This window comes from Durio zibethinus, chromosome 8, assembly GCF_047325235.1.
Source record: "Durio zibethinus cultivar Kanyao isolate XHJ-2024 chromosome 8, ASM4732523v1, whole genome shotgun sequence".
Classification (NCBI taxonomy): domain Eukaryota; kingdom Viridiplantae; phylum Streptophyta; class Magnoliopsida; order Malvales; family Malvaceae; genus Durio; species Durio zibethinus.
In genome coordinates this window covers 21404944-21416364 of record NC_143169.1, presented here as the reverse complement: position 1 = coordinate 21416364, position 11421 = coordinate 21404944, and the positions used below count along the sequence as shown (strand labels likewise).

Sequence of the window (11421 nt, the reverse complement as noted above, 5' to 3'; positions counted from 1 at the left end):
TAAATTAAAATTTTATTTAATAATATAAAATTAATTTTAGATTTATTAGGACTAATATTTTATATTTAAAAATACATATATATAAAAATTACTTAAATATACAAAATAAAAAAATAAAAAAATAAATTTTATAATTTTTTATTCTTTTTAAAAGTCATGATTATAAAAATTATTCATATCCATTAAATACTAATAAAAATAAAAATATAAATAAATTTAAAATATTCCTTAAATACAAATATAAAAATGAGTATAATATAAAAGATACGACATCCTAATAATTTATTTTAGTTGATCCTTTCCTATTTCTTGATACTTCAGATTATGCTTTGTGCCTGTAAGGTGCAAAGTCCCTCGTTGACTTTTTGAGTTATAATTTGGTCACAGGAACATGACGTTTACACAGTATATTTAGTTAAATTTTTAATAGTAATTGATGAATGAAATATTAAACAAGAAGGATCATTTAATTGGTAAAATGCAACATTTGGCGCATTTTACTCTAAATATTTACTAAGTATATAGTATAAACTAAGACATATGAATAAATAATTAAGGTTGTAATAATTAAGATTGTTTACAAACAAGAATTTTCTTTTTTTAATTTGTAAACAATCAAGAACCTTTGTTTTGCAAGTTAATCTATAGTTTTCTAACACACAAACAACTTCGAAGAAAACTTCAAAAGCAAACAAAATGGGAGATAAAGCCTAAGACAGACACCAACCTCCACCTTTCCATAAAATTTACAGCTACCAAACTATTATTTTCTAACTCTCTTGTCTCTCTTTTTACCTCGACTAAACCAACCTCCTCTTTCTTTTTTGCACTTGTCTCTCTTTCTTTTCTTTGTTTCTTCTTTCTTCTTCATCTTCCATGGCTTCACATCTGTCTCTTCATCTGCCCCACTTCTCCTACTACACGTAAGTTTTTTTTTTTTTTTTTTATCTCATACGTTACCTACGTGTTCAATGTTTTACCTAGTTTGAAACCGTTAGCTTCACAATGGATAGAATCCAAAAATAGTTGTTGCCTTGCTTTGATCAAATAATAATCTTAAATTATGTTTCTTTTAGTTTTAACTGATTCAAAAGCATGCATTTATTTGGTTTTTATTGGTTATACGAAGTTGGTTGACTTTCTTTTTTTTTTTTAAATATATTGGCTTAGTTAGAACCCAAAAATGTACTGTAAATATCCATTTGATTCAACAAAAACGCTAAAAAAGAAGATGAATAAAAGATGCAAAGCAATGTAATATTGATGGATTTGTTGGTTAAGAAGTTGAACGTATTTATCTGTTACAGACAAGCTTTCCAGTCATATAATGGATGGGATTGGAAGACAAATTCAAATGCAACCCACTGTTCAAAGTTCCATGGGAGGCAGCAAGGGAATCATTTCTCGGCAAAGAAGAGCAATACACTTGGATTATGGTTTGCTGGTTACACTTCTTCAAAAGGTATATTTCAAAGTGTATTATCATCAATGTCTTCTTCACCTCTTTGTGATCCAACTGATACTGGGAACGGGGCTCTTGTACCTGAGGCTGATAGTCCTGCAATTGAATTCAATCGGGTGAATTGTCTTGTATGGGTATTACATGAATCTGCCAGAAGCTTTTCCCTTGTAGTTGAGTCACTTGAATTGGCTGGAAGTAGTGCAGAGCTAGCAATGGCTTGGAATGGAAAGGATGTGCATCAATGGCATAAACGTATTGCTCATCGGGTATATGCTCGAAGACCCAAATAAATAAAAACAAATAACAAGGTGGTAAAATTTTTTAAAATTAGTCTACGAATGGCACATTTGAAGTATTGAGATTCATGTTGATGGCAACTACTTGTAGACAGGTTAATAGTATGATGCAAGAATTTATGTATTTTTCTTTGTTGTTAGCTCCTTGGCAACCATCACATAGTTTTTTTTTGGAAGGAGATGGACATTCTTTTATGAATTATTAATGAAATGAGATATTGCAGAAGTCAGTGACTAATATGATTCTTCAGGTAGCTGTTTATGCTATGTTGAAAACAGCAATCGAAGTGGAGATTTTGCTCTCTCAAGAACGTCATAACAATCCATCCCCAGTTAGAAAGATGTAAGTTTTTGTAGCAGTTCACCAAATCTCTGTTATTATTGTTACTGATATTAAGAGATCTAAAACTTCAAAACCAACTCTTTTTGTTTTCAAGGATTTCATACTGTTAGATCAAACTCAGATAGTTTTTGTGCTAATACCTGCAGAAAACTTCCCAAGAAACTAAATGCTTCTCTACTCTGGCCAAGTCTACTGACGTTTCTCCTTCTAAATTATGCCTGATAATAATTGGTGCTCAGCAGCTCTAACATGTTGTTTTGCTATGTGCTTCAGCTTGACTCAAGAGACAGATTTGTTAGAGGAGTTCATTGAAAGTCAGTTGAAATTGAGACATTCAGATTTGGTACAATGGTTCAGAGTGGTGGAACTTCCACGGATAGCAGGATTTTTCATTCCATTGTTAAAAAAGTGGTCTATGGAGTATGCAGGAAGGTCTGCTCAAAATACTCCTCTACGTTTGACTTCAAGTTTTTTCTCCCTCTAGGATTATTAACACCCTCCCTACCTCCCTACTTAATAACTACCTACAGCAAACATGGATTTGATCCATATGTTTATTTCTTCCCTCCTGCTAGGAATTTCCCCTGTGAAGAAATTCACTGATTATTCAGTACCTTAGGTTTAACTTAAACACAAAAATATTCAGTGGTGTTGCAGGAATTATTATGGCTATAAGCTGCTGTGCTGCAGTAGAGAAATTGGGTTCTGAACTTACCTCTTGCCCCTTATCTAAAATGTCAATAAGCGATGTTCTAGTGGAGCTTATGAATCTTTCACATAGTAATGTGTCGGTTGACAAATTACATCAGTTAGCTACTTTGGCAGGATTTGAAATTCATTTCCTGTCACACTTTGGTGCAAATTTTCTGTCGAGCAAGAAGAGTGATGAACTAGAATTTTGGATAGGGTTGGCTCAGAGAAAACTCTCAGTAGCTTTCTGCAAAGAAACCATGATTCCAGGCAAACTGGCATTTAATAGCAAGGTTTGTTTCCTTATTCCTGAGTCATTTAGTATTTTCAGTGAGGATGTCCTTTGAGAAAATATTGTCATCTCACTTCAAACTCATTTAACAGCAAATTTTCCTTTCCTTTTTATTTTGCCCTTGCTGAAATTGTCTCTTTTTCAATAAGTATTTTTTCTTGTTCTTTTTGCTTTCCCCCTAACTATTTATAGCTTCATGTATGAATATTAGACTTGCAGACTTTCTTTTAATGTACATTGGCTTGAGAATATTTTAAGGACTTCAATTAATGTTTAGTTGTCCTTGCCTTTGTCTTTCATACATCCCTGTGTTTTAGTTGTTGAGCAGCTGGTTTTAAAATTTCTACAGGTTCAAGCAGATAGGTTGGCAACTTTGGGACTTTTTGCATATCTAGGAAGGAAGACTAGATTATTTTTGTCACAGTTGCGCATAAATGATCTTGATGAGCTGCTGAAGGACTTCCTGAGGTGAAATATATGTGATTTTGTTGACTCCTGATTATTGTCATTCATCATTGAAAGATACTACAAGAGGTGTACTGCTTTGGCTGCAGCTACTTGGAGTGTGGCAGCCTCTTCATTTACCCAGAGTTCTCTTCCATATCAGTTTACCAATTCTTCATGGAGGTTAGGTTTATTATGCCTCTCTGTTGGAAATGCCTAAAACAAGCCATCGTATGTGAATTTGGAATGGCTGCGAAGGACCTTTCTTCAGATTGATTTGCCATAGTTTTTGGCAAGAAGTCTTGTATTTTATTCTTGCCCTCTATTCCTGGCTTAGATCATCACATTGAACCTCAAATCTAACAATTTTCAGAACCTCAAATCCAAAATTACCCTAATGCTAAAATTACACTTACAGGTAGTAACCGATGAAATTGGATGGCTTGGTTTTTATGATGCAATTTCTTGCAATGAAGAAAAAAGGTCCAGGCAGAATACAGTTCAAGCAGAGAAAGAAATTATATTATCAAAAGTTTTTACTGTTTGCTATGATGTCTTTTCTGGTTTTGCACACTTCAGCCGCTCAGCTCAGCAGCCCTTAGATTCTGAATTGTTAGCATTCTTGCTCCGCAGGTAGCCAATAATCTTTCTAACATAATTTTTTGAGCTTTTTTTTTTTTTCAATTGTTGTTTCTTCTGTAATAGTGAATTGGCTTTTTAAGAAAAGTTTGCAAAATTTCAGCCAAAACCTGTTAATTCTCTGTCTGGAAGATTTTTGGGCTGCTTATGATGGATCGGGGTATGTTGGTTGTTTCAGATTGCATTCCCATGTCATTTTTCACAGTTGAATGAGTATTGTTCTAGAAAAAAGAAGAAATAATTGTGCTAACACTGAATTTTCTAACAGTGAACCACTAAAGATTACAAAACCAGGTGCCTGTAAGCACACACCACCAACGGGAGCTATTGGCACAGCCTGGTTTTCAGTGGTCATGGAAGCACAAGAAAAATCAACTGATTTGATGATAGAGAAATATCATATCGATGAATCTGAACATGAGTGTCTGCTGAAAAAGGTATGGATTCTACATTAAGATACACAAGACAACTATTTATGTACTGTCAACAACTGATGTTATTTCCTTTCACCATAAAATTCCATTGACAAAATTGTTGTCAATTTGAAAATGAAAATAAGAGAGAAATACAGTTTAAGCAATGTAGTTTGACTGAGATTTAAAAATCTCATGTGCAAGATACATCTTAGTTTTCTGGAAACAAATAACCGAGGAAGAGAAGAGACTGTGATAGATGAAGTGACAACGTGCATGCTTCAATTTTGTTCTGTGATCGATATCAGTCAAGGGAAAAAGTCATTAAAATTGCAATGCCTTTGTTGTGTTTTGCATGTGCAACATGATTGACTGAAACCACAATTTATATTAACCTAGAAAGCATAGAAAGAGATGGTCTTTCCTAGAAAGCATATATGCTGCAATAGCATTAGGGGAAATCAAACATAATTATATGAACAATCATGAAAGTACCAGATAAGATGAGCAACTAAGTTCAGTTCAAAGGTGGCAGAATGAGATAGATACAAGATGATGATAAATGTACCGTGAAAAAGAGTTTATGAAGGATTTAGAGCAGAGAAAGAACAAAGAAAAAAAAAAAACAAAAGAAACTAATCTGTCACTTGAAGTAAATTGGCTCATTAGATCATGAGCTTCATTTCATTAATTTACAGGCTTCAAAAATACAAAAGTTATTTAACTACTACAAAAGTTGTTTGCCTAACAGTATGGATCACCATGCACAGATCCATTATGTTACCTAAATTGATCAGATGACAGAACCTGTTACAAAAGTGCCAGTAGAAATGCCATACCTAGTTGCTTCAACCACTAACATACTAACACTCCTCATTGGCATTTCTACTGGAAACACCAAGACTTTTCCTTAATGTTTCAAACCTTGCCTTTGGTAAAGCCTTGGTCAGAATATCTGTAATTTGATCTTCTGACTTGCAATGCACTAGTTTCACTTCACTCTCAACTTCAACTTCTTTAATAAAGTGATACTTAATCTTAATATGCTTAGTTCTTCCATGAAACATAGGGTTCTTGACCATTGCAACTGTTGACTGATTATCACAAAAAATTTATGTTGGATCATCTTGCTTTTGACTCAAATCCATCATAATTTTCCTTAGCCAAATTGCTTGATTAACAGCAGCTGTAGCAGCTATATACTCTGCTTCTGTTGTTGATTGAGCCACAGTTCCTTGTTTCTTTAAATTTCAGCTGAACACATTTAATCCAATAAAAAACACATAGCCTGAAGTGTTTTTCATGTCTTCATGAGAGCCAGCCTAGTCACTGTCTGTGAATCCAACCAATCTTGAACTTTCATTCTTCTTGAACCAAATCCCAAGTTCATTGGTTCCTTTGACATATCTCAACACTCTTTTTGCAGCCTTAAAATGTAACTCACTAGGATTTTGCATGAACCTAGAGAGTAAATTTGCAGTATACATGATGTCTGGCCTTGTTGCTATCAAATACAATAAGCAACCAACCAAGCTTTTATAAATAGAACCATCAGCTTTGTTAGCTCCATCTTCCTTAGTAAGTTTCTCATTTTGAGCCAAAAGAGTGTTGACTGGTTTGCAATTTTTCATCCTAAACTTATTTAGGATTTCATTTGCATATTTTTTTTGACAAATGAAGATTCTTTGTTGGTCTTGATGAATCTCTATTCCAAAAAAATAAGACATTTCTTCCATATCTGTCATCTCAAAAACTTTCTACATTTGGAGCTTAAAATCCTCCACAAGAGCTGATTTGTTACCTGTCACCAAAAGATCATCAACATACAAAGAAACAATCAACTGGTCATTACTGTTAAAAACTTTAATATACAATGTTGCTTCACTGAGACTTTTTTTGAATCCTAACTTCAATAAATGATCATTAATTCTGAAATTTCACGCTCTTGGAGCTTGTTTTAATCTATACAAAGCCTTTTTGAGTAGATAGACTTTGCCTTCATGTCCCTTGGCAATAAAACCATCAGGTTGTTCAATGTAAATCTTCTCCTCAAGATAACCATTCAAGAAGGCAGATTTGACATCAAGTTGGTATATTTTCCAACTTTGCTGAGTTGCTAAGGCTAATAGCAACCTTATGGTGTCCAACCTTGCAACTGGAGCAAATGTCTCTGAAAAATCAATACCAAGCTGTTGGGAGTAGCCTTTAGCTACCAATCTAGCTTTAAGTTTGTTGATGGAACCATTAGCATTCAACTTTGTTATGAAAATCCATTTAACACCAAAGATGTTTTTGTTGCTGGGTCTGTCAACTAGCATCCATGTTTGATTTTTCTCAATTATATGAATCTCCTCTTTCACGGTATTCCTCCACTCTGAAAATTTGACAGCTTCTTCAAAGCTTGCAGGATCAAGAATGGCAACATTTGTTCTTTGATAAATATCTGTGAGTGGTCTGATTTCTCTCACTGGTTCATGATTAATGATTTCATTTTCAAACATATAATTTTCTTGATCTTGAAAGCTTATCATGTCTCTAGTAGTTTGCTTGACTGATTCTTCCTTTGGCTTTTCCCAATTCCAGGCAACTTGCTCATTAAATCTCACATTTCTACTTACAATTATCTTGCCTGTAAGTGGATTGTAAGTCCTATAGCCTTTGGTGATGTTGCTATAGCCCAAAAAAATACATATTTTTACTTTTTGATCAAGCTTGTCCCTTTTGATATCAGGAACGAACACATAACAGATGCTGTCAAAAACTCTAAGGTGGTGCATTGATGGTTTGCTTCCATACCAGGCTTTGAAAGGAGTTTTTCCCTTCAAAGCTTTTGTGGGCAGCCTATTGAGCAAGTAGATAGAGGTATTGACTGCCTCTGCCCAAAATTTCTTAGGAAGATTCTTCTCAAACAGCATACATCTTGCCATCTCCATGATTGTTCTATTCTTCTTTTCACTGACTCCATTTTGTTATAGAGTGTAAGTTGCTATCAGCTGATGTTCAATTCTTGCAACTTCACAAAACTCATTAAATCTATCAAATGTGTATTCAGTATCATTGTCTGACCTTATGATCTTGATTTTGCAGCCACTTTGATTCTCAATCTAAGCTTTGAACTTCCAAAATACATTTGCAACTTTAGACTTTTATTTCATTAAGTAAATCCAACATATTCTTGTAAAATCATCTATAAAAGTAATGAAATATCTACTGTCATTCAAGGACAAGGTTCTCATAGGACCACAAACATCAGTATGAACAAGTTGTAGTTTTTCAGTTGCCCTCCATGCTTTGTTAATTGCAAATGGTAACTTATTTTGTTTTTCTAGCTGACAGATTTCACACACTCCAACACTGACTTTAACAGTAGGCATGTTTAATACAAGATCATTTTTATGCATGAAATTCAATGCATTGTAGTTGAAATGTCCCATCCTTTTATGCCATAAAGAAGATTCATCATGTGAACTAGCATATGCAGAGGAGTTTGCTTCATGCCAATTTAAGGAAAAACATTTTTCTCTCATATTAACAATAAAGAGTTCATGGCCAGTGGGATCATGAATTATGCATGCCTTATCTTTGAAAACTAAAGAGTAGTTATTTTCTAGCAACTGTCCTACACTTAACAGGTTTTGATCTATTTTAGGTACAAATAATACATCTAAAATGAGTTTGATACCTGTTGGTGTCTCAACTGCCACTACTCACTTTTATTTGACTTCTATGAAATCACCATTACCTATTCTGACTTTAGAGGTATAGGTTTTATCTAGTTCTTTGAACATGTTGATATCAGATGTCATATAGTGTGTGCAGTCGCTGTCAATGAGCTATGCACTTGAGGAGGTTCTGGTTCCATAGCAAGTTGTAACAAAAACTTACTCTTCTAGCTATTGTTGATTGTCAGCAACTCTGGCTTGTTGATTTAGCTGCTGCTGTTTTTTATTTTTACATACCTTTTCTATGTGACCAAGCTGCTTACAGTACCTACATTGTATGTCAGGTCTGTACCAATAATATTTCTCTAAGTGAGTGGGTTTTTTACAGTGAGAACAAAGTGGGAATTTTCTTTTCTTTTAATTATTTCTAGAACCTTTGTTTCTTCGATCTCTTTATTTTCTGCCTTTGCTTTCTGTTTGTATCTTACTTTTCTCCTTGGCTGTAAAAGCACTTTCTGTTGAATCATCTTGTTTGATAGCCCTTTTTTGCTCTTGAGCTTGTAAAGCATTGAACAATTCTGCTGGAGTTATCTTGGTTAGGTCTTTGGAGTCTTCAAGGTACGAGATTTTTTACTCAAACCTCTCTGGTAAGCTGATAAGAACCTTATCTACAATTCTTTTGTCTGATAGCTCCTCACCAAGTAATCTAATCTTGTTTATTATCTTCATGAGTTTGTCATTGTACTCTTTTAAAATTTCAGACTCTTTCATCTTTAAAACTACAAACTCTCTTCTAAAATTCAACACTTGCATTTGTCTTGTCTTGTCACTGCCTTGAAACTCTTCCTTGAGTACATCCCAAGCTTGTTTTGCGATTTCACAAGTCATGATTCTGATGAATATGTCATTAGAAATTGAAGACTCAATACAGCTTTTAGCCTTGTACCTCTTTGCTTTTTCTTCACTATAATTTTTCATTTGAGTTACTGTTAGATTTGTAAGAAGTTGTGGTGGTTCCTTCTTATTTTCCACCACTTCCCACAAATCAAAAGCACTCAAATAGGTCTTCATTTTAATAGCCATATCTGGTAGTTCTCACCAGAAAAAATAAGAGGTGGAAGTAAGAAGCAATTGCTTGAGGCCATTTAAGGTTGACAAAATCTGGCTGGTGAGTGTTTGATGGCTTTTCACTTAATTTTTGAAGCTCACAGGTCTTTTAAGACCTTAAAAAATGCTCTGATACCAATTGAAGGATTTAGAGCAGAGGAAAAACAAAGAAAAAAAAACAGAAGAAATTAATCTGTCACTTGAAGTAAATTGGCTCATTAGATTATGAGCTTCATTTTATTAATTTATAGGCTTCAAAAATATAAAAGTTTATTTAATTATTACAAAAATTGCTTGCCTAATAGTATGAATCATCATGTACAAATCCATCATGTTACCTAAACTGATCAAATGAAAAAACTTATTATAAAAATGTCAATAAAAATGTCATACCTAATTGCTTCGATCCCTAACACACTAACATTTTAAAATGCTATGGAATTTAGCCTAAGAGACATAAAAGTCATTCACATGACTGATGCCTCGTGTCAACTGTCAAGATCTCTTATTTTGACAGTTTTCCCATTTACAAGCCTGACTTGCATTTATGCCTTTTATTATATAACCATTTCCAAGGTCATTATCTAACAAGAAGGCAAAGGCCACTGAGCAAATCACATTATTTCATCATTATTTTGACAGGTAGCTTTCAAAGATTGTGAAAATCATATACGAAACCTCGACAGCTTAAGCACATATATATATTTGGATAACTGTTACCATTATTTTAAATTTTTGCTGTCGATAGCCGCAGGCCTCCAGTTCAGCCAGCACAGGTACGGTAACCTTTGTGGAGGGAACTGGGATCCCCAAGTCAAATTCCCTGAAAGGGAGTTTAATTAGAAAATGCAGCATGAAATTGATGTCTTCAAGTTCTGTAAGGCCAATGCTCCTGCTTCTTGTCACTGAACAGAATCATACTAGATCGTCTTCTTGATCACTAATAGTACCCGATTAAAATTTTGCAGGATGTATGGTTGGGAACTCAGTTACTATTCATTGACATCACGGTTTCCGTGGAGCTACTCTTAAAGCAATTGAGTAGTCAGAAGGTCACAGCAAGAGAAAAAAGGAAGTTAAAAAGAACATTGAATGACATTGCTAAACTTATCCCCGTTACAATTCTAATGCTCCTTCCTGTAAGCCGTTTGATCCTCTCTATCACCAATGCTGCATACACGAGAGTGCACATGCAGCCTGCTGCTTGTGTGTATTTCGGATTCTTGTCTTAGTTTCCCTGTCGTTCTTGCCAGGTATCTGCAGTAGGCCATGAGGCAATGTTAGCAGCTATCAACAAGTACATACCATATTTGGTGAGACATTTTATTGTTTCTTCTTCTCTTAATTCGTATTCCTTTTACCTTAACTTATGCTAATCCTACTTGAATTTACTGCTCCACTAGATTCCATCACCATATTGTTCTGACCGTTTGGATGTTGCAAAACAACTAAAAAGAACCAAGAATATGGAAGTTACTTCGTCCAGCAATCTTGAAGACCCAACCTCTAAAACATCATGAACCCTTTCATGCTACTGCAGGCCCTGCCTACTAAAAATTAAATATACCTTTTTCAGGAAATCAAACAGAAGTTAATCTTAACTTCATTCCAGAATTGCTTGAACCAACTTGGACAAAGCGTTGAATTTTTCCTACTGACATTTCTTTGAGCTTGGAATTTGTACATACAAATTGTTACGTAGATATGATAATAAGTAAAATGTAACTTTGGATGTATAGGTCTGGCCTTCCATATTCATATTCTTTTTCCAGTTAATTTAAGAAAATTAATGATTGCGATTCTTGAAAATGGATATAGGAATTTATTCTTTTATTTAGCACTGTGGTTTTTACCTTCTATAATGATAATTGCCATATGTTTTTAGAAGCAAATAAATAATAAGATACAATTGAATATAGAAAGCCAAAAAGATTTCTGAAGAAATTAAGATTTAAAACTTTTAATTGTCATTGATAATAAAATATGTATTTTTACTTTCATATGGAAAGCAAAAGGTAAAGAACATAAAAACCAAAATTACTTCTCTTGGAAAATCCATTACAAAAATAGAAA

General features: G+C 33.9%; 1 protein-coding gene across 1 annotated transcript; it reads left to right on the top strand.

Annotated features, from left to right (window-relative positions):
* Nucleotides 1–804: 804 nt before the first annotated feature.
* On the top strand, nt 805–11152 carry LOC111278425 (uncharacterized). Its single transcript, XM_089764682.1, has 14 exons — nt 805–923; nt 1308–1728; nt 2010–2101; nt 2375–2533; nt 2748–3084; nt 3433–3551; nt 3638–3710; nt 3946–4160; nt 4270–4326; nt 4435–4603; nt 10097–10225; nt 10317–10487; nt 10602–10661; nt 10752–11152. Exons 1-14 carry the CDS (start codon nt 877–879, stop codon nt 10866–10868), a joined length of 2166 nt encoding a protein of 721 aa, XP_089620808.1. The 5' UTR covers nt 805–876; the 3' UTR covers nt 10869–11152.
* The last annotated feature ends 269 nt before the right edge of the window (nt 11153–11421 follow it).

Bases quoted from the DNA above. Each gene is read 5' to 3' on its own strand.
- LOC111278425 (XM_089764682.1), top strand. From the start codon at position 877: ATGGCTTCACATCTGTCTCTTCATCTGCCCCACTTCTCCTACTACAC. The intron at 2,102-2,374 runs GTAAGTTTTTGT...TATGTGCTTCAG, and splicing joins CCATCCCCAGTTAGAAAGAT to CTTGACTCAAGAGACAGATT. The intron at 4,604-10,096 runs GTATGGATTCTA...TGCTGTCGATAG, and splicing joins ATGAGTGTCTGCTGAAAAAG to CCGCAGGCCTCCAGTTCAGC.